This window comes from Electrona antarctica (genome assembly GCF_951216825.1).
Source record: "Electrona antarctica genome assembly, chromosome: 17".
Taxonomy (NCBI): Eukaryota; Metazoa; Chordata; class Actinopteri; order Myctophiformes; family Myctophidae; genus Electrona; species Electrona antarctica.
In genome coordinates, this window is record NC_136798.1 from 16,953,216 (window position 1) to 16,975,863 (window position 22,648).

The window sequence follows — 22,648 nt, forward strand, 5'->3', positions numbered from 1 at the left end:
TGTTTTCAGGACAAAAAACTCAAGTAATCCATTCTACTAACCAACGTCAATAGCATTTATTTAGTTCATCAAGCTGTTGTAATCAGATACCGTTAATAAATACCAGCAATATAGAACCTAGCACAGCAAATAGTAATACAGTATACATTCATTATTATAAATTAAGTATTTGCATCTCTCTCTATTTATATATAGCTGTACATTACATGATCATGTGTAAAACACTTAAACTCAAAATAGTTTACAATAAAACAAACTTGTTTGGTTATTTGCTCAGTGTAATATACACTAATGAATGGAGAACATCCCAGTTGGATTCTGGAATACGTGGCCATTGGATTTGCAGAATCCCTCACCGTCAAACTTCAAATCACGCATTACTTAAATCCTCCATTGTTTTGGAAGTGAGGCCTTGTTTCCTGTGGGAATCAGCAAAAAAATACAAATTAGAACCCCAACAGTATCACAAACCACTTGCACGGCTCTATAGCAGTAATGATAACACTTTTTGTAGCACTTATTTAAAATGGATTCGCAATACAATTATTAACCCATTTAAACCGTGAAAGCACCTGTCTCGTTTTACATTTTAGCAGTGGCTATTCAAAAATAGCAGATATGCTCAATAGATATACAGCATGTCATGAAGAAGCTTGTACATCTGCTAGCCTATTTTTGAAAAGTCTTAAGTGTGAGAACTGAGAAATGTAGAGGATATTTGTAGAATCTGCCTCATGCCGCTCTTAATGGATTGAATTCTGGACGATATGATGGCTTGCTCACCGTAGCTCCTCCAGGCAGACTTTGTTCCTGAGTCGGACGTCTTCGCTGATGGGATAGAGGACCAGGATCATCAGCCCTGTGATGATGAAGACCACTGGCGCTCCGCCAATGAGCAGCTTCAGTGTGTAGGCCACGGGGGCAGGCTGTTTGCAGGCGCCTGTGTCATAGCCAGCAAATCTATAAACACACACACACACACACACACACACATCCCTTTTACACTCAGGTTACAGGACATCGACCTGAAGTCAGACATTAACGTGTGTGTGTTGCAGATGAGGATATAGTATGACACCATTGAGTAGAGCATGAGTATCGCTAACGAAGACAATGCTATACGACTAACAATGAGATGAGATAATGAGAGATGAGATGAGATATACTTTATTGTCCCACGAGGGGAAATTTGTCTTGGGCAAAAGTGCAGTAGTACATGACGCTTTTTAAAACAGACAGACAATACACAATAGCAATGGTGTTAAGAAGACATTGTAGCACATTATTATTATTACGTAGTGCATGCTATACTTATTTTCTTAGCACTCTAATTGATCAAACACTTTGTCTCTCAGAAATGACTAATCTTGCTTGAAACTGAGACAAATAAATTAGGCGTGGTACATCATAGCACTTTACTGTATTCTGACCTTTATAAGGATAAGATCAACTCTTAACCACGTTAACCCCGGTGTCCCTATTTTTGGCATGTACTTTTTATAGATGACAATTTGCACACACACACAAAAAAAAGAAAAACTTCAAAAGAAATAGCAAAAATAGAAAATCTACAAACTCACAACACGGTGTAGACTGGCTATTTCCGCCGCACATACACACCAATGTATGGTGAAGTAGAAAGTGGTTGAATGCCAAACTATGAACTGAAAAAAGACTTACTGCAAGCACAGGGTGGAGACTCCCAGGGAGATGCTGGAAGCAAACTTGGTGAAGAAGACGTAGAATGAGTAGAAGATGGCCTCGTGACCTTTAGAGTAGGGGTTAGCCAGCCTGAAGTCATCCACCACATCTGGTAGCATGGACCTGAACACACACACACACACACACACACACACACACACACACACACACACACACACACACACACACACACACACACACACACACACACACACACAGGAAAACAGAATGTTAATAATAACATGATAATAATATTTTCCTCTAATTTATATATATATATATATATATACAATTATTTTTTTAATAGTGAATTTCGTATTTCCTTGTTTTTCCTTTGCTCGTCTGATTGGTTTGTTTTTTGAGGTTTTATTTTGTGCCTCACCACTAACGACCAGCGTCACTTTTATGATATAGGGCCGGTAAGCTAAAACCTCAGTCCCTCACTTCAATCATGTTGCACAACCCAGTTGAGGTGGCACCGTCTGAGGATGCGTGGTCTACTAATGGGCCCCTGAAAAAAGACGGTGGACTTACAATTACAGAACTAATGACACCATCAAATGATCAGCAGTGCCACCGGCCCACAGGGACACAGTGGGGATAAGCGCTGGGTAAACAAATGTCCCTCCCACACCAAACGAGTCCCCCCTCCTGGGAGACCCTGTAATTTGGGTCTGACGGAGGGAGGGGACTGTGGAGGAGGTCTACCATGGAAACGATAGAATAACAGAGAGACAAACAGACAGAGGATGACATTGCTCCCCACTCTGTGTTGTAATAGCTAATTGTGTGTGTGTGTGTGGATTACAGCCGTGTTTCCTAAATCCTGGGGTCAGGGTTGCCCTTTGACGGGTCACCAACCAAAGATTACGGGGAGGGACATGAGGCTTTGTTTGTTTGGATGTACGGTAGCCTAGCAAGTGTTCCAATCACATAAATTCAGTTGTTCATGAGATGATGTATGATGATGTATAATGATAAGAGCGCACCTCACTTCACACAGGTGTGATTTTTTTATTTTAGCATTGGCTATTCAAAAAATAGCAGATCTACATCAGCTATTTTAGACGTTTTTTGAAAAATCTTGATGTTTTTTTTTAAAACAAAAATCTTCTCTTCTGGGTGTTCCTGGCATAAAACATTTTCAGACGGGGCGGTCTGCGGCCAAATACATGGGGGTCCTTGGCAGAAAGAAGTTTGAGAACTTAATCTGCCTGGGGCAATATGCATTGCAAAGGCAGATGAAAGCTGGCTACACAAGGCTAACATTCACATTCACTATTTTCAACTCTTGGAATGTTAAGATGGTTACCATGGCAGCAGGAGCGATGCGGCCACACTGAGTCCGGAGGAGACGGCCACCACGTACGCCACCACCACATTGGGAATGAACACCAGCATCACCGTGAAGGGCATGATCCACTGGAGACACACAGTGGTGGAAAAAGTACTCAAATGTTTTACTTAAGTAAAAGTATCAATACTGCACTGTAGAAATCTGTTCTCTGTTCACAAGTAACAGTCTGGAATTCAACATTTACTTGCGTAAAAGCACCAAAGTACTGGCTTCAAAGTAAAAGTATAAAGTAAAAGTACCCGTTGTACAGAAGTTTTCAAATGTATAAAAACATCCTTTTTGTGGATTTACAAGTTTCGTAAGCAGTTTAACTGAAGAAAGAGTTCCCATTGTGGTACCTTAGAGGTAGGAAAAGTGAAACCTGGCTTTATCCGTGTTATAATATGGAATGGGTAATAGGCCTACACATTTTACATTTGCCTTGCCTTCTATCTTTGTCCACAAGATGGCACTGTAGCATCAACAGCACACTATCTAAAGGTACTCGTGGTATAAATAACTGCTTCAACACCTCAGAAACCCTGAAGCACAGAAGAGATGAAAACACTACAAACCGTGATTCCGCAAAAGGCAGCTGTCTTCTTCCCGAAGCGCTCCAGGAACCACTGCCAGAGAGGGATGCTCACCAAAGCAGAAACCTGCATAAACGGGTACAACCGGATATGTGTGTTAGGTATGCATGTGAAGTGACTGGTTGTGCGAGCTTGTCAGTCAGCTCGATCAATATCTTCTGTGACATTAATTAGTAATGAAGACTAATAGTTAGTATTTTAAGTGGAGCAGCTCTTGCAAAAGGGTTGGCGGGGTTCGAGTAAAACTAAAGATTGTTCTTAGAACTAACCGTGGCAAAGCATTGTGAATACATCTAAGTCTAAGGGCTGGATCACCTGTACTTTTTAGTTTTTGTTTTTTTTTGTATATGCACTATAATAAATATATGGTCTGTTGTTACTAGTACACATGCACTGTAATTCCCACAGAATCCCATCTCCATAGGAGATGGGAGAACAGACAGTGTCCTTGTCCTTGTTAGTGTCTTTTCCTCCGCTTAGTAATATGCTTAAATTCAGCGGGTCCTCTTGTCTGATCTGAGGTCGTTGGTAGTCGGTACTCACCAGGATAGTCAGCACAATGTTCTGGAAGTGATCCCTCAGGTCCACAGCGTAAGTGCAGAACAGGACAAAGTTGCTCTGCACCAACTGGAAAGCACAGATGAAATGTTATTTAGCCACTCAGAACCTGCCTGATCCGTCCTGTCTATTCAGCAGCACCATCCCTGCTTGACATCTCCCTGTGCTGAGTGCCAAGCAAAGAGGAGACAAGAAAAGATGCTGACAGCCTTTCCATGCAGGGGATTATCCCAACTCTGGGCTTGCAAGAAATGACAACTGACACCTCCTCTGAGAGGGGAAAGAGAGAGAGAGAGAGAGAGAGAGAGAGAGAGAGAGAGAGAGAGAGAGAGAGAGAGCAACTTTGTGGAAAGATTCAGATATCTAAGAGTCTGGAATGTTGTTAAAGAATAAACTATACTGTATGTCAAAAATAAAATGCAGGCAAGTGATGATGTTTTACCACAATACAAACAACAAGATGCCATGCTGTGTTTATACGATTTGACAGACGCTTTTAACTTTAAAGGCCTCAGTGAGCGTTCAGCGACGCTGATCTAATCAACATTGAGCGCCCACCATTCAGACACATTTCAGATCCTGGCAATCACCCCCACAACGTCCAGCCACCCACCATCCCCCATTTACAGTTAATGCCTTATGTGTCATGTCTGAGAAGAGCTTTGTAAATACAGTACGTAAAAAGCGTAGCATTTACCTGAATGGCCACCGTGATGAAGAGGAACGAGCCGGTGAGGGTGATGTACGGACCATGCTTCATCACCAGGATAAAACCCTTGTGGAAGGGGATCTGTTTGTCCGTTTTAACAGTGTATGGGTCTGAAAGGACATACAGCAGGGGTCACTCACAAACTATGGAGACAGGAGAGAAAAGCCTGTCCATGATCAAAAGTATGCAATAACACCCCCCCCCCCCTTCCCCAAATTATCTCAAGATCAAACTACTGTACAGTTTCATTAATTTGATTGTATTTTTTCCATCTTCATTTTTCAATGTGACCTACTCTATATTTAGTCCATTTGGTTAAACCTTAAGGAGTCTATATGGTGAGTCACTTATCGTGCATGTATGACAACTGTTTCCGCCTGTGACACACCCCTGTTTAACCACAAATGCCTATAATCTATGCCTATAACACTGATCTTTTTTTTTTACACAATATCTTTGCCTATCATGACATGCCCAGAATAGGACATTAGGATCTGTGTTGTTAAGTGTGAAGTGGATCACGCAACCAGTGACAATGACATCTGAAAACATCTGCCACTTGGACAGTGACTGTTAAGTGCTACCTTCTTCTCTTTCAATGTGACTATTAGTCCAACGTGTAACTGGTGGTGACGCCCATGAAGTCATTCCACTGTGCATATCAAATAACACGTGAGCAATAACGCTATAGATCCATCCTTGTTGATAAGCAGCTGTCTGGCTGACTCTGGCAACACTAGAAGTGCCCCTGCATTGCGGTGGACGCTAGGTTTTGCCCCCACGGGGGGTTGCAAAGTACAGTGAAATACAGTATAGAGCGGGGAAAGAGGGAGGGCATCACACCAGCAGCCCCAAAGGCAGTGGTGGTTCACAGTGATTCTGTTCAATCATTCTATCCAAGTAAGTACAGATTATATAGTAGGCCTACAGTAGGGCCAGAGATGGGCAAAATACATTGAAAATGTATTTTGTTACAAAATACAAATACTGGGTCACAGAATGTATTTAAATACAAAATACAAATACTGGTCTGAGAAATGTATTTGAGATACAAATACGTATTTTGTATTTTGAAAATACATGAAAATACATTTTCATTAAAATGTATATAATGATAAGTAAATTCATAATTAATTGCCAAATATTAAATTAATGACCTGTCAGAATGTCTAATACATTGAAGGTTATTAAGAATGATACACTTTATATTTTAAGCAAATCAATGTGCTATAACTGTATCAAACAGGACCCACAAAGGAATGGATTGGCCATCTGATTCATCACTGTCACTCCTCTTTGACTTCTACCTCAAGAAAAATGTAGAAAGAGATTGATTGATTGATTGATTGATTGATTAGGCCTACCACCAATTTACATTTAAACCAACAATAAAAAACAAGATAAGTAAACAAGATACTAATGACTAAGATGAATAGGGTCTTCCCCGGTAACAAGATGTGCACATGCAGTGCCGATTCTGGCCTCCAAGGGGCCCTAAGCATGATTGTAGCAAGGGGGCCCCCCATGAAAAAATGGGGGGTTTTGAAACAGTTTAAAACAGTTTTAAGTAGACAAACAGAGCAGAATAAAGTATAAACATTTATTGTCTGTCTGTCTGTCTGTCTGTCTGTCTGTCTGTCTGTCTGTCTGTCTGTCTGTCTGTCTGTCTGTCTGTCTGTGTATGACAGACTGACTGGTATAAACAGCGCCCCCGGTGTAGAGGGATGGTATGACAGACTGGTATAAACAGCGCCCCCAGTGGGGAGGGATGGTATGACAGACTGGTATAAACAGCGCCCCCAGTGTAGAGGGATGGTATGACAGACTGGTATAAACAGCGCCCCCAGTGGGGAGGGATGGTATGACAGACTGGTATAAACAGCGCCCCCAGTGGGGAGGGATGGTATGACAGACTGGTATAAACAGTGCCCCCAGTGGGGAGGGATGGTATGACAGACTGACTGGTATAAACAGTGCCCCCAGTGGAGAGGGATGCTATGACAGAGAGACTGGTATAAACAGCGTCCCCAGTGGGGAGGGATGGTATGACAGACTGACTGGTATAAACAGTGCCCCCAGTGGAGAGGGATGCTATGACAGAGAGACTGGTATAAACAGCGTCCCCAGTGGGGAGGGATGGTATAAACAGCACCCCCAGTGTAGAGGGATGGTATAAACAGCGCCCCCAGTGGGGAGGGATGGTATGACAGACTGACTGGTATAAACAGCGCCCCCAGTGGGGAGGGATGGTATGACAGACTGACTGGTATAAACAGTGCCCCCAGTGGAGAGGGATGCTATGACAGAGAGACTGGTATAAACAGCGTCCCCAGTGGGGAGGGATGGTATAAACAGCACCCCCAGTGTAGAGGGATGGTATAAACAGCGCCCCCAGTGGGGAGGGATGGTATGACAGACTGACTGGTATAAACAGCGCCCCTAGTGGGGAGGGATGGTATGACAGAGAGACTGGTATAAACAGCGCCCCCAGTGGGGAGGGATGGTATGACAGACTGACTGGTATAAACAGTGCTCCCAGTGGGGAGGCTGTGTTGTGGCTTTAGTCACAAACTTAAGCATAGCCCCTGGAAATTATAGATACAAACACAAGGATAAAAAAAAACTCAATTGTGTATATATATATATATATATATATATATATATATATATATATATATATACACACCCCCGCCGCCCCCCCACTTTGAAAGGGGGGCGTTTCCACGTGGTGGAAATGTCTACTACGATAGGCCTGTCCTTGATTCTGATCACTAAGGTACGCTGTTGGCGGAAGATTTCACCATTGAGCAGCGTTACACTCACTGCGCAAATAACGTAAAAAGCCCCCACGGCTCCGCCCGCCCTGTGCTCACCGTTCCTTGCCAGGCCTCAAACAGCCTGGCCAATCAGCAGCGGCTATCCCGCCTCTAGCTGCTGCTGATTGGCCAGGCCGTTTTGTGGCCGGGCATCAAGTCTGCCTGAGAGTTCCCAGATGGGAGCAGGAGGGGGGAACCCAGTGTACTCTCTGCTGCCCCATCTGGCGGAGTCAGGTTATGTGTTTTGCCCCTACAGTTTAAACCTGAGGCTGTGTAAAATGACATTAAAAAGTATTTTATGTATTTGAAATACAGAAAATACTAGATCTGAAAGTATCTAGATACAAAATACATCTCATTTCTTCCATCCCAGCAAAATACAAATTACAAAATACAAAAAAGTATTTCAAATACGTATTTCAAATACATGTATTTCAAATACTGCCCATCTCTGAGTAGGGCGTGTGGAGAAACACACTACTCCTGCACCCAGCCCGTGGCAGGAGCTCATATTGTGTTCGTATGGACACTCAGCGTAGTTACTTGTGATATTTTATTACATGAATGGATTGATGGATTGTTGTACACATATGTTTAGACAACATAATACACAGCATTGATCCACATAACCCCATGGGTCCAAGACAATATATAGTAGGCTATGGTACAGAAATGGTACAGGGAGAGATACTCTATTATGTACAGCATTCGCTGCAAGATTGCTGATGGGGCACTTTGGAACGGGGTGAAGGGTCAGTGCATTCACGGCACGCCTCGTACAACACACAAGCATGTGCACATGCACACACATAGTATAGTATGTTCCCACAAACAAGCATGTACACACATAGCCTACACAATCACTCACCATCTCTCTCCTTGACTCCCAGGACCATCACGACGGTGCAGACGAGGAACACTCCTCCGATAACTCCGGCCGCTATCATGTACACCTCTTTCTGCAGAGAGGAGTAGGGGAAATGAATATCAATCCATCTCTTCTTCTCTGCATGCACAAAATGCAACACATCGCCTTCTATTCTTGACCTCTTCCATAACCATATTCGCTTCGTCGTACAATGGCGTCACGGCACGAAAATATAGCCAGTTGATGCATTGCATTGTTATGCGTTGTGAGCTTGTAGATCGGCTGTTATCGCTTTATTTAACATTAATTTTTGGAAAGTCGTTGACAATTTTTGTACGATTTCGGAAAATAGAATGATTAGAATTTAAAAAAAATATTCCGCTTATAATGACATGCCCGGAATAGAGATGCGGGATTAAAAGTGGTTAATATTCAGTTCATTGTGCTCTCGATTGCCTCAGACAAAACATTTTGGTCATCAAAACAGACCTTCCTTATATTAAGTGACAATCTCAACTTTCTGCTGCCGTTGTTTTCCAGCAGCTCAGCCCAGGATAAGCCAGCGCAAAAAAAAAAACCACGCCCCTTCTTCTACTGTACAAATAACTACATCAACAGGAAAGAAACCTCCGGCTGTTCTGTATCCTAAAATACACACTTAAAGGTTTAATGCCTAAAAAACAGGAACTGTACTGCCTTAAACAACTCAAGGTTGTTTGCTATTTTTCCATGTGGCTCAACGGAGCGGTTTATTATTTATTCACATCAAACGCTGCTCGTTTCCGCGGACCGAGGGAGCGCCCCCAGACGGTGTGCCACCCTCACCCCTGACCACGGAGGAATGCAGCGGGCTGCTATAAGGAACGACTTTGGAGCAGTGAGCGGGCCGCCCCGATAGGGTTCACACAGACTCCATTGGAAAAGGAACCATTTGAACACCCGAATAGCTGTGGCGGGGACCGAATCCAACACGGGACACTTTGGGCTCCGGGTCGGTTTCATCTTCTCAGAAAGTCCCAGAAGGGATTCACTGTGAGGCTCTGCGGGTTGTCTCTAGTCCTGTTTACTCACGGTCCTCCTGCAAACAGCAACATGGTCTCATCATGTTGTGTTATGCCTCCCAGTCTAAGTTAGGCTGGAGGTGGAGTTGAAATAAACTACAACATTTTCCTACTTATTGAATTTGGGGACCGTAGTGTTCTCGGGTGGGGTTAGAAATAGGCGTAATGGCATACAGATTGTAGAGGGCCCCTCAGTGTGGGTTTGAAGGGTCTCATGTGAGGGAAGGGAACCCCTTTTGTGGTCAGAGTGAAAAGGGGAGCTGGCTCCGGATACAGGGTTCAGATATCAAACAGTGGTTATAGAGAACACAAGGTCATTTTGAGGTGGTGACTGCTAGACAGTCAGTAAATATGAACTTAATTTAATACAACGTGCCTTTTCACTCGACGTTGGTGTATTGCTTGCTGCCTTTTTCCGCCTCCGAACGAAGTACAGTGAAAGTAAACAGCGATGTTGAGTATTAATACACCGTTAGCTAAAATACGGTTAGTTGCATGACGGTGTCGTTAGTGGAAAATAACAGATTTGAAGGTAAAAAAAGGTGTGAAAAAAGCATCTTGTTCTGTTTTTTTTCTGTTAAAACTACAATCCATATGTGTATGTCCATTGTCTCTCTTTGGATGAGAGGTAATTGCAACCACTTCAACCACTGCAGATATGTGCTAGTTAATATAATATTAACATCCTGTACTCTACTATAGAGAGGTAAAATAAAATTTTATTCATTAAAAAAAGAAAAATTGGTGAGCGACAATCCATCCATGTTATACTTAGCTGGCATCTGACCTCAGGTCAGGTCAGGGCCGGTAAAGCTGATACTTACAGCATGCGACAGGAAGTCCTGCGAGTGCGCCAGACTCTTGACGATCTCCGCTCCGCTGCTGTTGCCGAGGTGACCATCGGTTGCGTTGTGCGTCGGGCAGTGCTTCCTGGTGTGAGCCCCGGCAACGATCTGACCCTGGATGGCAGCGCCCACCAGCGTTCCCAGCACCTCTAGGGTCATGCCTACCATCACGCAAACGCACACGCATCAAAACGATAGATCGAAAAACGGAACAAACAAGACACGCATCACAAAACCAAACAAACTCAAAGACCTGAAGTGACACGATCTATTATGATAATGACATTTCGGTTCCATCATACAATGCGATGCATACTAATTGACTTACGGTAGGCGGTGGCAGAATCTCTCTCCTTCTGGTCTGTGCTCAGGAACATGGTAAGGGCAGAGTAAGGCACGTGGAAACACTGCAATAGAACATGTATGGTTAGAACATGACAGGAAATGAAATGAAATAAAATAAAATAACCCGGGCACCAACAAGCAAAGGAGACAGCAATTGTCTGGGGAGCAGACACAGAGACATCTGGGAGACTGATATGTCCTTTGTTGATTAAACTGATTTAATCTGACAAGAATAATGAGTTTATTTGAAATGTGAATGAGTGGCAGTAAATTCTGCTATTGAATCTAATGTTTCAAAGTGGAATTTGAAACAACTTGATTGTTGACTTTTAAGTTCCAGTGTTGTTTTTGGCAGCAACATTTGATTTTAGTTTCAGTCATAGTCTTTTGAATAGTTACTTTAGTCGACGAAATCAACACTGATGCGTACGAAACGGCGTAAACAGTAACCTTCCCATCTCTTTGACTGCCTCCTTTTCACACGCCTTAATTTTGTTGTCCTGGTCAGGGAATACCACAGACACAAACGTGAATACGTCAATGATGGTAAACACTTGACTTTCCGTGCCGACAAACCTCAGCTCTCCGTACTTGCCCTCGCTATACACCACCTATCCCAGGGAATAAGGCGCACAACCCCGGCCTTTCTTCACTTTTTAATTTACACTGCAGCCCAGTCAGCATTGTGGCTGCCCAAGCGTCCATAGTGAACCGCGACCAAAATAAATGCGGCCGTGAGACGTCCTGCCATGAAAGCCTTCAGGCCTCATGGTGGCTATGCAGCATGTCATTTGTGGGGCCTTGCTGGAAACGTCCATTTATAGAATTAAAAACTGCTAAACTACAGCGACAGGGAGAACTAATCAATGTAATGGCAGCCCTGTGATCAGAGGCTCCCTTCCGTTGATGAGCATTAGTGTATGTTTGCATGTGCTTACATATGACAGCCCTCAAATTCAGAACAATAACAACTGTATTGTCCCAGAGCTCGCTCCACACACACACACACACACACACACACACACACACACACACACACACACACACACACACACACACACACACACACACACACACACACACACACACACACACACACACACACACACACACACACACACACACACACACACATCCAGAGACAATGAAGAGAAGCTAAAAGTGGTAACCAGCATTTACCCAGCCAGCGGTTCCTGGCGGGACTTGTCATATACTTATCAAGTAGTTAGAGTGACATGCCATTACATCGGCCCACAGTGTGGCTATACAGCGGTCTGTGCACTCTGCAGTGCATTATGGGGGTTAGCCAGACGCACACCACCACTGAGAGGGACCCATGAATGGATTGGACCACAGTTAACAAAAGGAAACCAGAAATAAATACACATCCTTGTTGAGGTCCCAATATCTAAGAGCTTTAGTCTGTAACGTTCTATATCTCTTAACCAAACCTCTCTATGGACATGTTGGAGTTGCGAGATCTATTGTATAATTGCACAACAAAACAAAACAAAAAAACATTTTGGCATGAGATGAATGGAAATTGAAACAGTAGCACTGCTTTGCTATTTACTCTGTCATGTATTCATTCCGTCACCAAATCATTATGTTAACCTCAGAATCACTTTGAGGGAGAGACCCTCATTATTCATGGTGACGAGTTACAACAAAACAATAACATTTATTAATAACAATTGCAGTTAAAATAAGATAAACATGAAAATAAATAAAGCAGACTGGCAGCAGTTTCGTTTCCAAAGATTTTCCTTTTTTGCAATTGGTAAGCAAAAAGCTGAGCGGCTCATTTTACTAACATGGCCTACAAGCCAGTCCAGGCCAAATTTACTGTATACTTTGTGGTACGACCATGTCGCTCGCTGAAAATAACAAGAGTTCAGTTTACATTCAGTTATGTTCAACGAGCAATATGGTCATATGACTAAGTATACATTAGCCATTAGCCTTTGTGTGATGTGGACTTATTCTTTTTTTGTCCCTATGTATATTGAAAAAAGTGCGCTTTCTCCATTTGTCGTATAGTGTTTAAGGCCCTGTCCAGTCCAGTTCTGTATATGGAATGATGTGCAATGTGTGAGAGGATCTACTGTACTGTAAGTGCATTTCCCTGTACATCTCTAATGTACTCGCCCCGGTGACGGATGGTGATGGTGTTTCTGGACTTGAGGTGACAGCAGTCATATACTTACAGTGACCAGCGTTTGGTACAGGCAGTAGAACCCCAAGTACCAGAGGAACCTGCTGCCGGCGAACGGAGGAACGAACCAGAGGTAGAAGTACGACACCACCACGAACGGAGTGCAGCCCACCATCCTGGAGGAGGACACAGGAGCACACAGAGACGCACAATGAAGAATCAAGAAGGGTTTATAGTATGGCCCCATTTACACTGGCAGCCAAATCTAGCCTGAGTCAGATCTGTACCACATTCAGATTGGAATTGTTTAAAGGACAACTTTGGGGGTTTTTTCAACCAAGGTTCATGTTTTAGTTTTAGCGATTTTAACTATTTTTGACTAAGGGTGGGGGCATTCGAACATGAGGCTAAATATGTATTTCTTTACAACATTTTATGTTGATTTCTTTTTTATTATTTACTATAGTCCTACTAGACCCCATCTGACCACAAAAGATCACGGGAACTACTGGTGTGAAGGAGGAGATGTCAAACTGACATATTGAGCCTACAACACACAATATGGGAGTCCCCAGTACCTCTACCTCCACACCAGTAGATCCCGTGATCTTTTGTGGCCAGATGTAATTTCCTGGGGTCTAGTAGGATTATAGTAAATAATAACAAAATAAATCACCATAAAATGTTGTAAATAAATGCATATGTAGCCCCATGTTCGAATGCCCCCGCCCCCCTGTCAAAAATCGCTAACATCGCTGAAACGAAAGAAAGCAGCAAATGAAAACAAATGAACACTCACATTCAGACACTCACATCTGATTCAAATCTGATTTCAGGAGATCCGTCTCAGTCTGAATGCAACAACCTGATCTAAATCAGATTCCATGTGACTTGTATGTGACTGTATTGTATGTTGCTTTTAGACTTATTTAAACAAATCAGATTCCAATCTGGATGAGGATGTGGCACAGATCTGATTCAGGCTATATTTGGAGAACTACAAAAGTAGTGAAAATTGCTGATCTGAGCTGATCTGCTATTTTCACTAGTTTGGGTACCGGGCAAACATCTCTTTTGGGTCACAGGCTAAAAAGTTTGGGAACCACACTGACTACTAAGACTTACAAGGATTATGTTTGTCCTTCATAGTTCTTTTTGCACCTGCTGACTGTCATATATGTCCAGAAATGGGAGAGAGCTCCCAGCTGTGGACTCAACCGACCGATCATCACCTTCCTGGAATGAGCTCTTTCTGTACCATATATACAGACATGGCCCCTGACAGGATGCTCTGGGTTGTATTGGATAGCATAAAGATTTCAGGACCTTCTCTGACACCTTGAATTTCCTCAGCTGCCTGAGGTGACCCTGAAAACCCTCACATTGTAGGCGATTGTAGTCAGAAGACCGCAACAGTGCTATTGAATGATTCATTCCCAGGCAGCAATAATACATTTGCAGAGAGACGTCTAGGGTGTGTTTGCCCACATTCATATTTATATTTAGTAATAGTTCATACATTATGCAAATCCTGGTCTGCCCATGAAGTGCAGATGGCCAGACCAGAAGTCTCCTATTTGGTGTTGTGTATTGTATTTTCTACTTTTTAGTAGCAAAACGGCATGTCAAGTCTGAGTCAAAACCCAGCCCCCGCCCACTAAAACGGCATGTCAAGTCTAAGTCAATAAGTGTACAACACTGTACAACAAATACAGAGACATTCTGTACTTTATTCATTAGCAAAAATGGAAATAAAGGTAATGCTGTCTTCGCAAATTATGTGTATTTGTATTTAGTTTGTCTAAGAATTGATAAAATCTTTATTAAAAGTATAAACTGTCCCTGAAAACTAACATATTGCTTTGTGTCTGTTTAACCAGGGAAAGGCCAGGTACAGTGCTAGTAATGGCCTATTTAGAAAAAGTGAGAGTTATATAACTTTGATAACAATTTTAGACCAAATTTCCAGCAGATTACTGGAAGGCTTAGTGAACCAGCTGTGATTATGTGTTTGTACACAGCCCATCCTGGGCTGTGCGGAAGGACAGTGAAATACCACAAACCAAAGACGTGCACTTACAGAAGCAGCCACACATACCGTACATGCATACTGTACACTACACACACACACACACACACACACACACACACACACACACACACACACACACACACACACACACACACACACACACACACACACATATAGACAGAGTACACAGACAGGTACACACACACCCACGCTAGTTCACGCTTGCACACAAACACACATGCACGCATGCATGCATGCACGCACACACACACACACACACACACACACACACACACACACACACACACACACACACACACACACACACACACACACACACACACACACACACACACACACACACACACACACACACACACACACACACACACACACGTATACAGATACACAGGGTTTCTGCTGTGTTTTGCTGCCTTCAGCAGGAGTGATATGGCTATGTATAATTCATAGGAAAACAACTGGTACATATCATTATGGTCAAAGGAAAACAGCTGCGCCTTTCGGATTCAACAAGAAAAGAAAGGAAGGGAGGCGAACCGCTCTGTAAACGCCACTATATCACCCACTGGATGCAACCAGCCCAGGACCGGAGGTTTAAGTAATCAGAGCTTCGGGGAAAAGCTAAACGAATAGCTTTCTTCTGACACGTGCGGTTCGATTGTGGGATAGCGGCAGAGTCATTGTGCAGAACCAGCATCACCACAGACAATGTACCATTTTAGAGACCATGGCGAAAAACAAAAAAAAGTCAGGCAGTCAGGTGTTCGGCCACACCCCTTCATTACTAAAGACTCCGCCTCCTCACTCTGAGGGCTCCACCCACGCTCTGCATTCCGCACACAGCTCCCATGCAGAGAACGAGACAGTGAGAGAGTGAGGAATGAGTGCAGAGATGGAACAAGAGAGAAAGAGGGAGAAGCAGAGATAGGGAATGGTCATTTCCAGCATCGTCCAGTCATTGAGGCAGCAGGCCCAGCCCTCTGGCTCTTCTCCTGATTGTTTGGTCTAACAAAAGGCGGCTGACAACGCTGTTACTGCAGTATTGAGTGGTTGGTCATGGGAGGTAGGGCCCCCTGAACAGTTAGAATGTTCTGTAAGATGGTTGTGTTCAGAGAGGTAACCACGGCTCACACACTCATGCACACATGTGTGCAGGGTTAAGATATAACCACCCAATCCCCCCCGAGCGTCTGCATATGGGCGAGTGGTCTGGGAGGAGTGAAGTGTGAAATGAAAACCTGCGCTTTGCTTTCTTTTACTTTGCTCCAAACAAACCTGCCCTCGGCGGTTGTTGTAGCGTGCCAGGGAACATCAAAAGTTAAACTACTGTAGAATAAATAAAGCATCCCCCTCTGTCCCTAGCCAATAGACCAAATTCAACATTGTACATAGCTACACTGCAAATTCAACACATTGGTCCCAGCTAAATCTTAGCTGCAGGCGTACATCATTCCAGAAATCCACAACAACAACAAATAAACAAAAATAAACACTGCTGTTTGGTTCCTGTATATAGCATACATACTCATACACTTGCATCATTCCCCAACACAAACACACATTTCCAATAACCATAAATAGTATTCACCCGTTTCCATACAGGTTTCAATATTCAAGTATTTTTGTAAAACCTTACACAAAAGTGGCCAAATTAATGATTTAATTGCACTATACTGTATGTTCATACAACAACACATGCTCACATGCTGTCATTATAATTAACTCAAGTCATCACAACATAAACAGCAGTGACCACAACCTTTCTCCAGGTGCAAACGGCCAGCCTCAAACTGTGAACACATCATTTGCTTTACAACAATGGATCCTAACAATGCCGAAAATTGCAACACTAAAGAGACAAAGAGGAAGAGGACAAGGAAGATAATTAGGACGAGGACGAGGACAACAGGAAGGGGGTCGTGACCAGGCAACCAGAGTGTATATATAGAGTGTATATATACTGTATGGTATTTGGGATAACGTAAGTTTCCATTGGGCTGCCTATTCCCCTTTTCGGAATGTAATTGAGGAATTCTTTTTTCTAGGTGGAGAGTGAAACAAAAGTGAATGACAGCAAAACCTCTGTGGATGCCTGTGGTTATGTGTCTGTGGAGTCTATCCAATTCAGGAGATACTGTATAATGGCCTGAAACAGACCTGAACAATGAACAACGATGCTGGTGCTGCGTAACCTATAGCTACAACTTGGAAATACTGTAAAGCTTATGGAAGTACTGTGCAATAAGGACTCTATTTTGGCAGTGTGAATTTTCACATATTAATTATTTTTTTATATACCAAAACATACATTAGAACTCTCATATCCACTAATGACTATAGGTATTTGCAGTGTTGCAGTAATGTTTTGTATTTCTTCTTGCCCGGGTGTTGCACAAAGGCTTATCTGGATAGTTACAGTAATTCTGCAATTTTCAGTTCCAAAATTAAAAACCTATTCTAAACATTCTGGTAGCAGTGTTTGAAATGAATCCCCCCAATGTGTAACAAACTGTCATTTATGTGTTTTGGACCGCTTGTGTGTGGACAAAGCTTGAATCGGATCCCAGAAGTTAGACGTTTGTGTGAGTTATTACAGTAAGATTGTGTGTGATTTCAGACAAGGGTGAGTTGTTCCAGGAATTGTGTCTTAAGAAATTGAGAAAAAAATAAAAATGTAATTAGAGATGAGAAGCAGAACGAGGAGAAAGTGTGTATTCTGACCCGCTTCTCACTGCACCTATGATGGGTTCAGCCAATATAGTTTGACCACGAGGTGAGAACAACAGGATGGAGCTCTGACAGAAGAGCAATGCAGTGGGAGGGGATTCTGTAGAAACCAATGTTTTTTTTCATTGATTCCTCTTGCCGAGGCACCCAGGGGACTGAACCTGTTAATGCAGCATCCAGACTTGACTGCAGTCCAGGCCAGACCTGTGTACTGTAGCATCTCATATTCCCGCTCACTACCCCTCTCCTTCTTGTCTATCTCCAAAGACACAAAAATGGCCTTTAAAAACAATCCCTTGTGCCATTGCATTAGTGGGTGTCTGAAATTGCACACAACAATAAACAGAACAGAGCCCAGGAGGATGCCAGTTTGAGGGGAAAATGGCTCTGTCCTAAACAACAGAGATACTGATCACCTTCTGTCTGGTGTGACAGCCAGTGGGGGATAAGGGCTTCCTGTCCGATGGGTGAAGGGGGCTTTCCAGCGGGGGCAATGCTAAGGGAGGGTCTGGTATTCTCACAGTGTTCATCATCACACACAAATAGAAAGTGACTGACAACCACATTGCGCACACACACACACACACACACACGCACGCATGCATGCACGGACCCGCGAGTGCGGTCACTCACTCACTCACTCACTCACGAATGCGCACACACGCACACGCACACGCACGCACGCACGCACACACGCACACACGCACGCACGCACGCACGCACGCACGCACGCCCAAAATAGCTTCCCAGTGGTAATGAAAGCTGATTAAACCAGCATTCGTCAGCATCTGTCTGATGCTAAATCTGGTTGATTGGTCTCCCACCAGCGGACTGTCAGCTTGGCTATAATCTGTGGCATGCACTTACACATCAGACCCTCTGCTACTGTAGGTACAGGCTGTGTCATTACTGTACAGTACAGTAAGTGAATGGCGTCACGCTATACTTGCTTCAGTTTGGTTTTTAGCTTGGAACAGCACTTGCCGATGCTCCTTAAGTCACCATGATCTTCATGTGCTTGCACTGACACTGTCCCTGCACTTATGTCTATAGGAACACATACCAGCTGCTATGCTCACGCACCTTAGTTAGAAATCTCATGTATGCGCACAACACCTTACGGCCCATCATACAACCTAGCACTTATAGAATCATCTTTGGAGATAGTGATTATTAGAGAATGGCGCTAATACCTCCATATAATCCAACATGATAGAGAGCTGTAACCTCCAACCTCCTAGTGCCACTAGGATGACAATTTCACTCCCATGGTGACATCGGTAACGAGAATTAATCTGTAACGGGTTTGACACAAAAGCTTGTAGTATGTAATTTGGGTGGCAGTGGCTCTGAAGGCAGAGCGGCCATCTGGAAACAATTCGGTTCCTGGTTCAATCTCCAGCTCCTCCCGGCTTAAGGACAAAATGTCCTTGAGCAAGATGCATTGCTGAAGGCTCCCGATGAGCAGTGCTATGGATGATTGCTAAGGCGCTTTGGATAAAGGCATCATAGAAATGCTAATCCTTTACGATTTATTCATAGTTGTCTAAAAGATCAAAAGGTTTTGAAGTTCAATCATACCGAAAAGGGTTTTGTAATAAGCATTCATGTGAATAATTATGTGTTCTGCATTCCTGCGCGATGGCCTGTTACGCAAATGGCCGTGAGACAGTATGTGACACCTTTGACAAAGAAAACAGGTGTGGCGTCAAATGAAGCGCAATGCAAAATGTGGAAAATGTCTATTGCAGATTAGTGTCTCGGCATGTTATTAATTAGAGACTTGTAATTCCTTGGCTTTTACTGTATTTTCCAATGACATCCCACACCCATAAAAACAGGTAAAAAAACAAAAAAACAAAAGTAATAGGTTAGAAGCAGTAGAAAATGACCTACCTATCAATGTTATCCAGTGGTTTTCAACCAGTGGTCCGGGGACCACCAGTGGTCCTTGAGGAGGTTCCAGGTGGTCCCCAGCAAAATGATGGAGTTGGTAACCAAAGGGACCCTTAGATCTTTAAAAGACACTTTTCAACTTATCTTCATATAATTGGTCCTCACTAATGTTCATGATAAAATAAAATACCACAATTTTGTTTCTACTCGGTCTGTGTCTCATAGGAGGGCTGTGGGCAGTTCAGAAACCCATCCACCAGTGACATCATTGATGGGGAATCCAAGCTAATAGAAACTGCAGGCTTTCTATGAACATTCGTGAGGATGAAGGTAGGTTGAAAAGTGGTGGAGTGGTCCCAAATGGGTCCATTTGGTTTCATTTTACGCTCTCAAGAGTTAAATTATTGTTAAACATCTGCATTACTTCTGCATTACACAATTAGAAAATGTATATAATTGTTATTTTGATCAATGTTTGCCAACAGCACGGAATTACAAACTATGACTAGGACAGTGAACAGAGAGAACAGGTTGTGGAGATTGGAGTTGAGTTGACTTTTTTGGCTTTTTTTCTTTTTTGGTCTGGAGTCGGACTCAGGGCTCAATTGCAAGAAGAACTGTAGCCTTATGTGTGTGGTATTCTCTCTTACTCATGAGAGACAGAAGGCTGCTTGTTTAAAATAACCCCCTAAAACATTTAATGGGACACTCAAAACCGCTCTAAAAGATCGAGCACTTACAGGTGGCTGCAATTCACAACTTGCCCTTGTAAAAAGTCTAAGTTTATCTCCAGAAATGACCAGCAACTGTTTACTGTTCATATTTCTCTCTCACTTTCTTTTTTACATACTCATTCATATGATGTTTTTAAATATTTTGTATATTATTGTTTGTCTTTAAATGTCTCGATGAATTGAATATACAGGACCCCAATGGAAACGAGCCATAGTGCTTTCTTGGGTTTATCCTTTATCCTATCCGTTTTTTTAAAAGTATTCAATCAATCAATCAATCAATCAATCAATCAATCAATCAATCAATCAATCAAGGGCATTCTCCATCCACAGCCACCACATAATCACGTGAGTCCCTTCCAGGACTAAAGTTAGTACTTTAGTACGAAGTACATTCAATTAAAATAAACTATTGAAAGTTTACAGCTTGGTCAACGCTGTTGTTTTAAATAAAGTCGATTGGATTGGATTGGAAATGTGGAAGCTTACCAGGGCATGAGTCTGCCGATCTTGGTCCATTTGCTCTTGGTGATGAAGAAACCCACTATAGGGTCGGTGACAGCACCCCAGGCCTTGCCGATGAACAGCACCATGGAGGCCTGGAAGGGGTTAATCTATAGAACAAAGAGCAGGACACAGAGCAGGAAAAAACACAAGTGAACAACACATGCCATGCATACATAAATTCACATAATACAAGACCATGTGCAGCCAGGTATAGGCTACCTGTGCGTGCGTGCGTTTGTGTACTGTACATTACGCGTGCACACACGGTAGGTAAGCAGGAAGGGACATAACAGTGACATACACTGTATAGTTCAAACAAGCCCCAAGAACCGCAGAGAATGACTGAAGCGGCGCCTCAGAAGCCTCGTGACCATCTCTGGTATTGCAGGACCTCCGCATTTGGGACGATACTGCGCATGCTTTTATCGTCTGAAACGCTAGTACGCCTGCTCTATTTAATGGAGCAGGCGTAGAGGTACTTCTGTGCGTTTCATGCACGCACCTTTAATTGAAATGAATAGCTGTCGGCCCTCTAGATATAATTTAGAACTCTCAAACAATGAAATTCACAGCCGAGTTAATTACCACTCCAAATGTTACAGTGTACAATTTACTTTCTAAGTTTTCCAAACTTTTGGGGACATTGCATTCATTCCATATCCCCTCACCATAACCATAAAACTGGAGTAAAATTAAGTTGGGTACATCAATTAAGTTCCCAGTTAGACATGCATCCCCACTCAACTGTCCAAAATGTGTCCCTACTTTGTCAAAAACACACACAGAGGCCCGGGCCGGCTGGCGCAGCCGTTCAGTCTGGGCACCTAGCTGGACAGCGTGTTGCGGGTTCGAGTCCCTTTGCTGTGTGTCTTCCCCCCCATCTCTTTCGACATTTCTTGTCTGACTACTGTATCATCTATCAATTTAGGCAAAAAGCCCCAAAATATCGTAAAAACAAGAGACGAGGCAGCCAATAAAAAAGATACCTTGCTAGTACGGCCACTACAGCAACCAATGAGAAAGATAGCTTGCTAGTACAGAAAGGGAAAGCGATCGATCATAAACCAGCTCAGCTGTGCTTCACACAGCTCTGGTAAAAAAGAACACACACAGAGCCATGCACACAAATACACACACGCACACACGTACATTCTCTCATCCTCTTTAGCACATTTGTCGTTACCTGGGCGACATCGAGCAGGTAGATTTGTAGGAAGAAAGCTGTGGCGCTTCCAGCCACCTCCTTGGGAGCTCCGCCGATGGCAAAACACAGCTTACTGCACACTGATAACTTCTGACTCAGATCGGTCTGTGGGCACTGAGGGTACAATGAAAACACAATTACTATCATAATGACTTCCCTGTGGCACAGAATAGGACAGAATAGGAATAATACAAAACAATAACTGAATAAACCCATGGTGGCAGTCTAATAGTAAACAACAATAATGAAGGTTCGACAAGGCTTCTTTATTGTCACAAAAACAAGACAAAAGAAAGTTGTGTTAATGATAATGATAATCAAAATGCAACTCTGTCTCCAGAACAGATCGAGTCACAGTGCAGTACATTTGAGTGCAGCTTTGGCACACTTGCATTGTCCAGTACACCCTTTCATGTAGCGACAGTGGATTAATACATGGCACGATTTTGATGCTTCAGAGAGAGGTCCAAATTGGTTGCCACCCAGTTGTTTCCTTTGTCCAGCCCCAGTCAGATGGCTCTCCATGGCATCTCTGGTTCC

At 43.1% G+C, this 22,648-nt stretch overlaps 1 protein-coding gene across 1 annotated transcript in view; it reads right to left on the reverse strand.

Annotated features, from left to right (window-relative positions):
* Nucleotides 1–31: 31 nt before the first annotated feature.
* The window catches only part of mfsd2b (MFSD2 lysolipid transporter B, sphingolipid), a 31,721-nt gene continuing 9,104 nt past the window's right edge, over nt 32–22,648 (reverse strand). The window contains exons 3-15 of the mRNA XM_079525475.1: nt 22,088–22,222; nt 20,887–21,011; nt 13,040–13,163; nt 10,816–10,894; nt 10,467–10,648; nt 8,582–8,672; nt 4,886–5,007; nt 4,174–4,257; nt 3,613–3,696; nt 3,014–3,123; nt 1,681–1,824; nt 784–960; nt 32–419 (exon numbers count right to left, since the gene is read on the reverse strand). Of these exons, the coding sequence (XP_079381601.1) occupies nt 371–419; nt 784–960; nt 1,681–1,824; nt 3,014–3,123; nt 3,613–3,696; nt 4,174–4,257; nt 4,886–5,007; nt 8,582–8,672; nt 10,467–10,648; nt 10,816–10,894; nt 13,040–13,163; nt 20,887–21,011; nt 22,088–22,222 (1,506 nt within the window). The 3' untranslated portion in view covers nt 32–370. The remainder of the gene's footprint in view (nt 420–783; nt 961–1,680; nt 1,825–3,013; nt 3,124–3,612; nt 3,697–4,173; nt 4,258–4,885; nt 5,008–8,581; nt 8,673–10,466; nt 10,649–10,815; nt 10,895–13,039; nt 13,164–20,886; nt 21,012–22,087; nt 22,223–22,648) is intronic.